This window comes from Danio aesculapii, chromosome 1 (assembly GCF_903798145.1).
Source record: "Danio aesculapii chromosome 1, fDanAes4.1, whole genome shotgun sequence".
NCBI classification, from domain to species: Eukaryota; Metazoa; Chordata; class Actinopteri; order Cypriniformes; family Danionidae; genus Danio; species Danio aesculapii.
The window spans coordinates 57,086,733-57,101,664 of NC_079435.1; the positions used below are offsets into that span (position 1 = coordinate 57,086,733).

At 32.8% G+C, this 14,932-nt stretch overlaps 1 protein-coding gene across 1 annotated transcript; it reads right to left on the bottom strand.

The window, feature by feature from the left end:
* Positions 1 to 1,194: 1,194 nt before the first annotated feature.
* Positions 1,195 to 6,421, bottom strand: LOC130233272 (SLIT and NTRK-like protein 1). The gene has a single exon (XM_056463226.1). It carries the CDS (start codon positions 5,467 to 5,469, stop codon positions 3,382 to 3,384), a length of 2,088 nt encoding a protein of 695 aa, XP_056319201.1. The 5' UTR covers positions 5,470 to 6,421; the 3' UTR covers positions 1,195 to 3,381.
* Positions 6,422 to 14,932: the final 8,511 nt, after the last annotated feature.

The following is a 14,932-nucleotide window of genomic DNA, read 5'->3' on the forward strand; positions in this document are numbered from 1 at the left end:
AAATAATGACCTAAGAAGAAACATTGCTAAAAATATGAATTGTTGTCTTGAAAAAAAAATGAATTAAGTGATTTTGAGCTTAAAATATATTTGCTAATGAGGTGAGAAACATGAAAATGAGACTCTCTTGGAAGCCATTTTGTCATATTTTAAGCATAAGGGTTACAACTATCAAATAATTTCCAGAAAGCTGAGTTATTGCCTTGTGTTATTTTACATCTCTAATAAATATTGATTTAATTATATTTAGATATTAGAACTGTTAAAAAAGACACAAATGCTGAGGAAGAATGTAAGTATTTTTGGCAGTGCAGTTAAAGTGATAGTTTACCCCAAAATGAAATTTTACTCACTGTTTACTCTCCATCAAGAGATTCCAGACATGTATATTTCTTTCTGTTGAATACTAAAGAAGATATTTTGAAGAAAGAAAAATAATGTAACTAATGATTTCCACAGTAGGAAAAACAATACAATAAAAGTGAATGGTTACAGGTTTTCAGCATTTTTCAAAATATCTTCTTTTGCGTTAAACAAAAGAAAGACATTCATAAAGGGTTGAAACAAGTAAAGGGTGAGTAAACAATGACAACCTTTTCATTTTTGGGTGAACTGTCCCTTTAAGATGGCATCTTAAGCTATTTGATATAATCAACATAATTTACAAAACTGTGGTGACACTTTTAAACCCTTTCCAATGAAAATCACTGCTTTTTAAATTAATTTTAGACCAAATTTCCATTATATTAATGCATGTGCTTTTCTACAAAGTGTCTTGCATTGCATTAATGCATCCAGGGTGTATACATTAATAATTCAGGCATTCCCTAGAAATCAAACCCTTGACCTTGATTTTGCTGTAGCGCTACAGTATATCCTATTGTATGAGCTACACACATTTAACAGTATAAGCACATAAATTACAACGTAAACATTAATGCTGGACATACATAACAGAAATGACCCATCTACATTGTGCTGACCTTTTAAAAGCGGAATCAATTCAACAGATCATGTTATAATTTGATAACACCATAAAGGACCTTTCGTTTTTAAAAGCCTTCAAAGCATTAGCGCTTCACATAAACCGTGTCCAGCAGTGATTATTATATTCACCATAATGCATCGCGCTGCGAGACGCATGATCATGACCAAACATATTTATGGAAATAAAAGAAGAATCTAAACCCACTGTAACTTCACTCAACCTCCACCACATTTTATTTAACAAAATAGAAGCAGATCAAATGTAGCAAAGCATAGAAATGTAACTCTGAGAGACAAACTGTTGGGAGAAATGCACCAAATAATAGATAAGCCAGAATGTGGTACAGTCTTTCACAGTGGAGCGACAAATAATTACCCTTCCACGCATGATGGGAGAGAAAGAGATGCCTTGATGGACAGCCAGAACCGGTATAACAGAAATAATAGATCGGAAGGTCACCCTTCAGCTTCGCTCGGTTGGGGGAAGTATGAATGTTTTGGTCTTTTTTTTTTTCCCTCTTTCTTTTTTTTTATGTGCATATGTGCAGCGTGAGTCACAACACACATCTCTCCGAAGCCTCTGAATCTACATTAGAGCAAAACTATTGCAATATGACAGGAACCCCGTTGGGACGTTCTGCTGGACTGCAATTCAACCGACTTTGTTTTGTGCAACCTAAATCAAATTGACAGGTAGGAGAGAAACGGCATCTCCCAGTGCCAATGTTTTCCACACTTGCAACAAGGCTCGGCCATAAATACAGCGGGAACTTTCATGTCGAGTTGTATAATTTGGTGCAAAAGCTTTTTAAATGAACAGGGGATCCAAACGTAAGCTACAAATTCTAGAAGATGGACTATGAAAATGGATGCCCGGTCACCTTATTTTTTTATTTAGCTGTTCTTTATGTGGTAAAATCATTACAGTGATACAAACTCAACCTCAGAAAACATCAGCAGTGACATTTAAATGCTAGCAGTGAGATGCATGGCACTGCGCTCCACATCTCGTTTGTAAAAATGGCATTTTGGAAACAGCGTTCAACTTGTGTTGTTCACTACTAAAATCCGATCCCCCCTCCCTCCTCTCCGAGTGTTAGCCAACACAGTGTCACGCTTAGGCCTGGTTAGGTTGATAATGTGAATGCTGGTTCGCCTACACACACACACACACACCGGTGAACTTCAGCTCCCAGCATGGTTTTATATGCTTGAGAGGCAACAGCGACATCTAGAGGCGGCTATTCGGTCTACGGCTGCTGTGATGACATCAGTCAAACGCACAGACATGCCATTCTTGTACATATTTACACCTTTTCATCCATTCGAAGTAGCAAACGGCGTAATATCCCTTTCTGGTATTTGGACAAAATAGATGGCTTTACAAAAGCTCACGATACTTACAGTGAATAATAGGCTTTTGTGAAGGAATACTTCATCCCCTAGAAAGAATGATAATAATTAATAAATTAAAGGCATCTTAAGCTGGAAATCTGCACCCGGAAACCCTTTCAAAAGAAAAAAAAAAGGAAAAATCCTCCCCTTGTGTCGCCCTTGTACCCACACGCTGCGTCCATCGACGCACAAGATCACGAACCACCAGAGCTACATTGAATTTTCGCAGCATAAGCATGTCAGTGACTCGAATCGGTCATGCTTATCCGCGTTCCCAAAACATGTCAACAGTTGGCACACCATAAGATTAACACATTGTACATTCATAAAGGAGATGACTAGGCAGATACATGAGAAATCTGCACAAAAAAAGGTATAAATAATCCCCATATCAACCGATCAACAATCAACTGATAAAACGGAAAAAAAGTACATGCATTTACAACTCATCATCTCCGCCTTCGGGCCTGTCTGCCTTTGAGAAAGAGAAATCAAACAGCAAATACAAATAGTCTAACTGACAAAAAATAGAAGAAATGGCACTTTTAATATAGTCATATATATATATAGTTTTATATTTATATATATTTATATATTGATACCACGAAAGAAGGGTCGCGTTGGCTTCCTTGTTACTATGGTAATGGTTCCCAGTGTGTGTTGAGACCATGCGAATCATGCAGATATGTTACAGTCCATTATTTACATTACATTCATGCGTTCGTGCACCGTTCCCACGTCCTCTTTTGAGCGTGTCTGCAGTCTGAGCTGGGAGGAGAGAGGGAGAGAGAGAGAGAGGCTCTGTACATATATAACAGCAGGGGCCCCGTTGCAGTGTTTCATAGACGCTATACTCAACCGAAGCAACAAAAAAAATAGGCTATTTTTCCCCCCATCGAGGCAAGTCAGGGGTCTAGTGTGTCTAGTGTGTCGCCCTCCATTGTCACCGCAACATACGAAACGCAGTACGTCCATTTGCTCGTTTGCTCTCCGCGAGCATCATTTGTCAGAAAGAGAGTGGCCACCACAGTCGTAACCTCTGTGTGGTGCGTCTGGGTGATAAGCTCCGCTGTGCCAATAGGACGAGTCGCAAACTGTCTGTAAAGAATTGATTTCTGATGCAGAAGAGTTGCCATCTCTCCGTTTAGATCTCTTTCGATTGCGCAGGATAAAGACCAGCATTCCTACCACAGTGAAGGCAGACGTCACGAAAACCAAGAGCAGACCGGGCACGAGCACCGATATGGAGACTCTGCTGGGCTCCAGGTAGGAGTTGGGCCGCGTGCCGGTGTCTGCAGGGAGAGTGCTGTTTTTGGACAGAGAGGTAGGGGAGATCTTCTCGTAGAGCTGAGGGCACATCAGATCATTCCTGATCCGCCGGAAATCCCTCTTCCAGAACTCCTCAGGGGACTCGCATTTGAGATCGCTCACGATGACGTCCGCCCCGAGCTTGTCTGTCCACTGCTTGAAGGGGACAATGTTGCACGAGCAATCCCAGGGGTTCCCATGCAAATCGATTTGGATGATGGAGTTGAGTTGGTCTAAGACGCCCGGCACGGGCAGAAATGTGAAATAATTGTTATGCAAGCTTATTTTAGACAAAGACACCCCCAGGAACGCATCCATGGGTAGAGCTTTGAGCAGGTTGTTGTTGAGAAAGAGCACCCTCAGGTTGGGCATCGGGCTGAAGGTGCCTGGCATTATGAGCTGGATGTCATTGTATTCCAAACTGAGATACTCCAGGTTCTGTAGTCCAACAAACATCTCCGCCATTAGCGTATCCAAGTAGTTCTTGTCCATGTAGAGCCACCTCAGCTCGGTGAGATTGTGAAAAGTGCCGTTTTCTATCATTTTAATGTTATTCCCCCCCAAATCGAGCAAGTTTAAGCTATGGTAGCCTCTAAGCTGGTTCCTTCTCACGGTATGAATGTTGTTGTCGCGCAGATTTAACTCGTGCGCACTTAGTGGTTTGGGTTTGAGATTAGCCACGCTTTCTATCTTCCTGCCCTCGCAGTTAACCCCGAGCCCTTGCCTAGTTCCAATCAGCCTACAACTACAAGATTGGGGGCAGGATGAATTAGCAGGTGGTTCCCTTTCAACGGTGCCCGTTGCCATTGCTGTGGGCTTCGTTTTCAGCTGCCAATTCTCTCTGGCTTTGGGACGGCCCTTGTTGTGCCCTCCCCCAGCACTATGGGACTCCGTCACCCCGCTCGTTTTAAAGGGCGTAGGATGGGGGCCACGATCAGGGCTTTCGTCCTGGGTGGGAGGTGCCACCAGGCTGGAATCCATGCCACTCTTTGAAGGGCACAACTCCATCTCGGCTGTTTCGTTCAGGTCATTCCCTTGTAGCCGAGTGGGCGCCTCGCAAATGACCCGTCCAATCAGCACATTCTGTGGGATGTTCTCCAGCCATTCCTTTAGGGAAACCAAATCGCAGTTGCAATCCCATGGGTTGTCCTCCAGTAAAACCTCCACGATGCCAGGTATCTGCTCTAGAATCCCTTCGTAAGGCAACGTTTTTATTCTGTTCCCTCTCAGGTCGAGGTGCGTGATGGGCACGTTCTGAAACACGTTGATGGGAAGAGCGCTAATAAGGTTGTCGTTCAAGATTAAAACTTCAAGCTTACTCAAGTCCCTGAACACAGATGGGTCGATGTCCCTCAGAAGGTTGAAGTCAGCTTGAAGGTACTCCAGGTCGTCTAAACCGAGAAACGTGTTCTTTTTGAAAGACCTGATCTTGTTGTTATTGATGTGCAACCGCTTCACAAGCTGCAGTCCCAAGAAAGCGCCTGGCACGATGTCGTGCAAGCCATTGTTCTCCAAATGCAAGCTCACAGCATTGTAAAAGTTAGCAAACTCATTGGGAAACAGTCTGGATAGAGAATTCCCGTGAAGCAGGAGATGGTAAAACTGGGAGCTCGGACCAGTCAAATGATGCAGGTTCGTGAGGCTCCTTTTCTCACAGTCAATGTGCAAATCGCCTTCTATTGCATTGCAGGAGCAGATCTGCTCCTTACAGACGTCCCTTGTAACATTCCCGATAGCTACACAAAGAGCCGCCTTCAGCAACACAATCCAAAGCAGCATTTTTAATACGACACAATCATCCCCGACATCAAGACATGAATACAATCAGCAAGAGGGCGAGAAACGAGATATATCTCCAGTCTAAAAAAGCAGAGGACACTCTGCGATTATATCCATGCTCAGCTCGCTACGTCCAGATTGAGAAAAAAATCGCAAGCAAGAAGCATCTTTTTTTTCATCACCTCTCCATCATCGCATGCTCTCAAAACAATCTCAAAGCCTACAGAATGACATCTTCTACTCAATTATGTGGCTTTTCGGGTTCGCAAATCACTGACCTTGTGCATTTCTCACATATCCACGGCGCGGGAGCTGTTCTTTTCTCCCGTGGTGCTGAAATCACACCGCGCACATCTCAATGCATCGCCGTTCAGATTAATCCGAGATTCTTACATCTTTAGCATCCTTCACGACGGCTTGGTTCAACGCTTTCCCATCACAAAGACGCTGGCTGAGAGATTCTGGACTTTTCAACCCGCTGTTCACTGGCAGATCTAACACCCTCTGCTGAGCTGCAAAGGCAAAAATCCATCGGATGAGGGAATGCTCGCTCGCTCGCTCGCTCGTTCGCGCGGGGGAAAACAGTCCACACACAGGGCAAGTGTCCACAGAAATCTCCGTCGAACGCTTTTTTAGATTGCTTTCATTCCAGGCTGCTCTCTATCCACAGCCCCTCACAAAAGCCCCTCCGATTTTCCCATCCCAATGTCTTTAAAGCACACAGCATTTCCAGAGTCCTCCCAGATACGCAGATATTCCCGTTTCAGGTCGGAAAAGAACAAGAAAAGCTCAAGTATTCCACAAAGCACAGGTGCCGTTCGCGTGAAGGTTGTTTCTTTTTTTCCTCCGCTGTGAGTGTGTGTGAGAGAGAGTGTGTGTGGAGGGGGAACTGCAGTTGAATGCGGTAAAATAATTAACTACTCGACGTGCATGCAACAGTGCAGCCGGTGCGCTGAGCTTCTTCTATTACTGTCACAACAAACACTGCGTCAAGACTATAGGAACTATGCGCACATACGCTACGTCACAGCTCTTAAGACATGCGATTTGAAAAAATAAAAAGTGCATTTCAACAGGAACGCTGGGTATTCCCTTTTACATTGCTTATTTTCTTTTAACGCAGGCGAAGGATCGACGCATCAATTCTCAGACTACTAAACAAGTGTGGATTGATTAAAACTCACTGCATGTATTGCCTTTATTACCAAAGCATGCCCATGACATCTTTTTTTTTTTTCTCCCTCCGAGCATCTGAAGCATGCGAATAACGAACAAACGCGTGTCTGTTAAGATGCCCACATGTTTTATAACCATTTGCAGCACTTCTCTGGCAAATGCATGAAAGTAAAAGCCTTTCTGTATCAAAACGCTACAGCCATCACGACTCCATTCCCCTTTTTTTCATGAAAACTGCTTCATATCTGAGGTGTGCCTGCCACCAACGCAATCAATCAATAAATCAGTCTTCTGCATTTAAAGATGATGCATGCAGAGGGCTTGATTTTATTTCTGGCGAAAGGGAAATAGAGGCTCACTGAGAATTTCCAAAATAATTATACTGTATATGTGCTTAATAACACGGTGGAAGGAGATTGCAGGCAATGCTATTAATTGTAACTATTTTTAGAATCGAGAATCAATCTAATGAACTCATTAAAAGTGAATCACTCATGACGAGTAACTGCAAATAAGTCATATGGAGAGGCGGAAAAATGAAGTTAACTCTGATCACTTATTAAATTAATTACGTATATTTTCCCCATGGCAATAAGCATATAAAATCATGATTATAAAATGATAATCAACAGAAAAAAATGCTGCCCTAAGTGTTATACTGTGACGACAAAAACAAAAACAAAAACAAAACAAAAAAAGAATGCAGGAATGTAATCTGGTGAGTAATTAAAATATCTAAAAATTTATATAGTAATTGAATCAACATGATGTTGCATACAAACAGTCATAATTTTAAAATAATGCTATTAATATTTATTAATAAAATAATCTATTAAATAACAAAAAGATGAAGAAACAACCTTAAACAGTGCTAACATTTGTACATACAAATAAATAAATAAATTAATTAATTAATAGTAATAATAACAACAACAATAATAATAATAATAATAATAATAATAATAATAATAATAATAATAATAAAAATAATAATAATAATAATAATAATAATAATAATAATAATAAATATAATATCAATACAGTCATTATTATTATTATTATTATTATTATTATTATTATTATTATTATTATTATTATTATTATTATTATTAATATTGTTATTATTACAAATATAATAAATACAAAAATAAATAAAAACAAATATATAAAAAAAATTAAAAAAAAAAAATAATAACATATAATAATAATAATAATAATAATAATAATAATACAATTATTTTTGTCATTATTACTATTATTATAATATTATTATTATAAATATATGAAATAAAAAATAATAAAATAAAATAAAATAAAATAAAATAAAATAAAATAAATAAATAAATAAATAAATAAATAAATAAATAAATAAATAAATATGCATTATATAGAATATTTAAAAGATATTTGAAATCTGTACACACAAACACATGCACACAATTCTACATACACACAACAACTGCACAATATTATACATTCTGACAAAAATGCAGGAATGTATTCTGGTCATTGTAAATTAATAAGTCCTTTAAAGTAGTTAAAATATCCAACATTAATATGTAAATGAATTCAGGATGGGGTTACATACAACAAGTAGTCTCATAAGTCTAAAATAATACTATTAACAATGACTCATTAGCTTGAAATTCAATATAAAATAATCTATTGCATAACAAAAAATATGAAGAAACAACCTTAAGCAAAATTCTAACATTTGTATACACAAATAATTCAATGAATAAATAAACAAACAATAATAATAATAATAATAATAATAATAATAATAACAATAATAATATTAATAATAATAATAATAATAATAATAATAATAATAACAATAATAATATTAATAATAATAATAATAATAATAATAATAATAATAATAATAATAATAATAATAACAACAATAAGAACAACAATAATAATAATAATAATAATAATTATTATTATTATTATTATATTTAAATAAATAAATAAATAAATAAATATTCATTTTATATAATATTTAAGTGATATTTGAATTCTGCACACACACACAGCACAACAGCTGCTCTATATTTTATATTCTGACAAAGCAGAAATGTATTCTGGTCATTGTAAATTAATTAGTCCCTTAAAGTAATTAGAATACCCAACATAATACACAAATTAATTCAGGATGCTGTTACATACAACAAACAGTCTCATAAGTCTAAAAGTATACTATTAACATTTACCCATTAGCATGAAATTAGCAATCTATTACATAAGAAAAAAAATGAAGAAACAACCTTAAGCAAAGCACTAACATTTTTACAGTGTTATAAAAAGGACAGCCTTATAAAATTATGGGTCAAACTCACTCACCCATGGTAATTTGAATGCAACATCACACCATGAATTGTTAAAAACTGCTGGCCTGTAGGGGACAACAGACACTGCTAATTAGAATTAAAGCAACCATCACGTTTATGAATATAACAGGAACAATTACCTATTTAAACTAAGCAACAAAGCTTTAAAAAGTGTAATATTATGACTAGCATGATCCCCTAATGCTGTTTTGTTTGTTCACAAGACAAAATAAATAAATAAACACACAAAAAAATCAAAATAAATAAATAAATAAATAAATAATAAATTAATAAATTAATAAATAAATGAATAAATAAATAAATAAATAAATAAAAAATAAATTAATAAATTAATAAATTAATAAATTAATAAATTAATAAATTAATAAATTAATTAATACATTAAATAATTATGAAGATGAAGACAATATTATTATTATTATTATTATTATTATTATTATTATTATTATTATTATTATTAATCTTATTATTAGTGGTTGTAGTAATGGTAGTATGTAGTAGATACACACTTCCAATAAATAAATAAACAAATAAATAAAAATGTTGATTTTGATTATGATGATTTTAATGGCGATAATTATGATAATAACAACAAATTATATATAATAATAATAATAATAATAATAATAATAATAATAGCTGTTGTTGTGGTTGTTATTATTATCATTATTATTATTATTATTATTATTATTATTATTATTATTATTATTATTATTATTGATTTATTTTATTTTTATATAACATAATAAATATATAATAGAACTAAAATGATAAACACTTTAAATAAATAAATATATTTTTTAAATAAATACATAAATAAATTATGTACAAATGTGCATTTATATTTTAATATAAAATAAAAACTATCATCATTAATAATATTTAAAAAATATAACCAAATAAATTTGAAATAGAACTAAAATAATATACACCTTAAATAAATATATAAATAAATAAATTAATTAATTCATTCATTCATTCTTTCATTTATTCTTTCATTCATTTTCTTTTCGGCTTAATCCCTTTATTCGTCAGGGGTCGCCACAGCGGAATGAACTGACAACTTATCCAGAATACGTTTCACGCTTCGAATACCCTTCAAGCTGCAACCCATCACTGGGAAACACCCATACACTCTCATTCACACACATACACTATAAAGATTTATTTTCATAGCATGCACACACAGAAGCAGCCATCATAAATCTTGCTCCTCCACTTACACAAGTGCAGTACAGCAGCACTCCGGCTTTCTGCTCATTGTTGATCTTTTGTCAATACAGTGTGTAAGTGCACAGGTCAAAACAATGCGAGCCAGGACCATCTCCAGCTCCCCTTGGCCTTCTAGTCTAGACACCACTTCAGGAGTTTTGACACGGGGCTCGCAAATTTGCAAACAAACTGTGTTTTTCACTTCTGTGGAGCCAGACTAAAGAAACATGTTCATTGTTTGGAAAGGAGAGGATGTTGCAGGAACACGCATTTTGAAAGAGTGCCAAGCGCAGTGCTGCGGAAACAAAACTCGCTTTCTTTTCTCTTAGTTCCATAGTTCCACTTTCCCCTCATTCTGCATCTCAAAAGTAAAGTTTCAAACATGTATAACAGTATTAAAAAATAAATAAGCACTTTATTGAATCTGAAAGAGTGCTGAGTCATATTTCACCTTGTGTTTGGGCAAGGATAAATAATGAACACAATACACATATATTCAATGCCAAAAGACTGCTATGAATGGTATAAACAGCAGACGTCATTAAAACAGATGTAAATGCTTTGTATGACATTATAAAAGATGAACTCTGTGATCTAAACACTGGCTGTAAATGTCCTAATTCACTTTATAATCCCTGTGAAATTAAAGTTGATAGATGTTAGTATAAGTATGTTGGGTTGCTTTCTCAGCTGCTTTATTTAGTTCAGTTAAAAACGTACTAGAGTTTGTTTACCTTTTTGGTGTGGTTCATTTTGGAGAAGTGTGAAAGTGTTTGTTCATGTTGTTGTTTGTCTCCTGACTGACCTCCATTATATGAATGAATTGATGGCAGAAGTTTATAATTCAGGGGGGCTAATAATTCTGACTTCAACTGTATGTATGTATGTATGCATGTATGCATGTATGTATGTATGTATGTATGTATGTATGTATGTATGTATGTATTTATTTATTTATTTATTTATTTATTTATTTATTTATTAATTTATTCATATAGTAATATATTTATTTATTTATTTATGTATTTATTTACTCATTTATTCTTATTTCTATTTCTATTTATTTTAAATTTATTTATTTATTTACTCATTTATTCTTATTTCTATTTCTATTTATTTTAAATTTATTTATTTATTTACTCATTTATTCTTATTTCTATTTCTATTTATTTTAAATTTATTTATTTATTTATTTATTTATTTATTTATTTATTTATCCATTTATTTATTTATTTATTTACTCATTTATTCTTATTTCTATTTATTTAATTTTTTATTTATTTTTATTTCTATTTCTATTTCTATACAAATGTATTTATTTATTTGTTTATTTATTCTTATTTATTCATTTGGATTTCGATGTTCATTTATTTACTTTTATTTTTATTTATATATTTAATATTTTTTTTTTTTATATTCATATTTAATTTTTATTTAATATTTCTTTCTTTATTTTATTTTTTTATTTCTATTTTTATATTTATTTTTTAGTTTGTCTATTTATTTGCTTATTTTATTTTTATTTCTATTTCAAATTTTCTAATATTTTTTTATTTGTTTATATTTATTTTTTATTTATATTTCTGTTTTTTAATTAATTAAATTATTTATTTGTTTATTTTCATTATTTATTTCTATTTGTATATTTATTTATGTATTTTAATTTTAATTTTTACTTATTTATTTAATGGTTTATTTATTTATTTATTTATTTTGTTTATTTTGTTTATTTTTATTTTTTGTTTTTTATTTCTATTTATTTATTTGTATACCTATCTATCCATTCATCCATCCATCCATCCATCCATCCATCCATCCATTCATTCAATTATTTTGTATGTGTGTGCGTCCTGCATTTTCAGCATTCATCTCTATGAAAATTGTTCTTCAGGTATATGTATAGTATGCTAATCAGCTAGAGTCTTATCATGATTTGTTCGATATGTCTTTACAGCATGACTCTGCAAGAAGTATTGCAGTTTTATGTCCTTTTTTCCCCAAGGCTATAGAGCCAGACGGGCTTTGTAAGCGCATACATCTTTGTGCATAATCAATATTCAAACCTATTCTGGGGATTCAGCTATAGCACTTTCTAGTTTCTCTGAATATTTTGGAGGCTTGCTAGACCGACATAGAATCCCAAATATGTTTCTTATGACAGTATACATAATAGAAATAATATTTTGCCCCAAAAGTCTGTTTGTTGCAGTTATCAAGGATGTTTTGTCAGGTTTTGTAGAGACTTATTTGATGTGACATAGTGACTTGAAAGCTATGATAAAGCTCGATGCAGAAAGACATTTGTGATGAAGATTTATTAGCATATAGACTGTCTTATACAATACAATGTGAGGTGAATTACATTGTTCAGGGCTTAAATTAACAAATAGGCTAAAAATGAATAAAGACTAGATAATTACTCATTTGGAATTAACAAACTTATTTACAAATTACATTAACCAATTTATTGATTACTATAGATTTACTGAGGCGAGAAAACATGTTACCCTTTACTTCCCTTCAACATAAAATTTGTGATGAAGATTTATTAGCATATAGACTGCTCAATACAATACAATTTAAGGTGAATTACATTGCTTAGGGCTTAAACTAGTACACAGGCTAAAATCAGATAAAGAATACACAATATCTCATTTGGCACTTATTTACAAATTACTTTAACACACTTATTGATCACTATAGATTTACTGAGGCTAGAAAACAAGTTTCTCTTCACTTCCCATCAACAAAATAAAATAATAATAAAATAAAATAAAATAAAATAAAATAAAATAAAATAAAATAAAATAAAATAAAATAAAATAAAATAAAATAAAATAAAATAAAATATTTAACATAACATTATTTTAAATATTATTTTAAATAAATAATATTTAAATAAATAAATAAATAAAAAATGTGCATCATTATTTTAAATAAACAATATTAAATAAAAAATAAATGTGCATTATTATTTTAATAAAAAATATTTTAAATAACATTATACCTAACTAACTAACTAACTAACTAACTAACTAACTAACTAACTAACTAATTAAATAAATACATAAATAAATAAATAATTGTGCATTCATATTTTAATAAAATTATTTTTAAATAATACTTAAAATTATCTTCAGTACATTATGAATAATTAAATAAATAAATAAGTAGGTAAATAAATAAATAAATAAATAAATAAATAATTGTGCATTCATATATTAAAATACAATTATTTTAATAGTTTGTTTTAATTATTACTTTTAAATATTAATCAATAATTAAACACATAAATAAATAAATAAATAAACACATAAATAAATAAATAAATAAATAAATAAATAAATAAATAAATAAATAAATAATTGTGCAGTAATATTTTGACAAAATATTAAATAATATAATAATAATTATACATAAATAATAAAACAAAAATAATATAAATATAAATAAACAAAAAACAAACAAACAAACAAACAATCGGTCTATCAATCAGTCATGACTTTGACTTTTCATATCATCATTCGGCTTGTTATATTTTATTTAATACGTGTATAGATTCATATGTCCCTATTTATGAAAAAAATACATCTAGACATTTTCATTTTTCTTAAATTATAGAGTAGGGACTTGGACTACAAACAAAACAAAGAAAGAAAAGAAAATGAAATAAGGAAAATACAATTAAGTCCGGCCCGTTTCTAGACTTTTTGTCACCCTAGGTAAGATCAAATCATTAATGGATGGATGGATGGATGGATGGATGGATGGATAGACGGATGGACAGATAGCTAATTCTAATATAAATAAATTTGGTTAAATATTCTGTTTTGATCAGCCCAAAACACCACAACATACGACTGTAAAATACATGCACCATATATTTGTTTGTGAAAATGTGTGGTCATTTTTGTGAAAGTGATGTGTTTCTATTGTATTTTCAATTCGTAATTTCAATTTGAGCAATCTGAAGGCTAATGGAAACGTGCCTACTGTCTCATAGCCTGAATCCAGCGAGCCAATGTGTCCGTGGTGCCGGCCGCTAATGAGTCCTGTTCTGTTGGGAGCTTTTCAGACTCTGCTCAACATTTATTTACACTAGCCGAGGAGCTTGCACAGCGAGATGACTGAAACAAATAAGACTATGAATATAGATGATCACGTTCCCCATATTATGAATATAACCTTCGATACATTTATTTGCCATTATACATAATGTATTTAGCAATTTATCAAATCAGCAGCCTAATAACCCTTTATCATCCTAATAGTTTCAGTCCTCGTGGTAAACAAGTCATGAATTGCACGAGGGGGATTTTACTTTATACCATAGGAGGGAAAGTTGTTCATGTTTAAAAGGACGGAGGAGGTCATATTCTGCTTTAACGCATACTACACAACTTCGTACCCATAAAGATTGAGCTGTTCTTGTGATTGAGAAACACATTGAAGTTTTTCATTGGTGCACAAATGCTGACTTTGCCTTTTTATCCCATTCAAAAGCTGGATCTTCATGGGTTGCATACTGTAGTGCTCTATCTGTTGAGGATGTATGACTACTCATATTACACTGATGGGTTGTTGTTAGTGTTGTCTCCTTTTCAACTAAAGGGCACCTATTATGTTCCTTTTTACAAGATGTATAGTTACTAGTGTTCCTAGAGTGTGTATGTAAAGTTTTACAAAATACCACATAAATAATGTTTTACAACCAGGCAGCA

Coding starts and splice junctions, on each gene's coding strand:
- LOC130233272 (XM_056463226.1), bottom strand. CDS start 5,469: ATGCTGCTTTGGATTGTGTTGCTGAAGGCGGCTCTTTGTGTAGCTATC.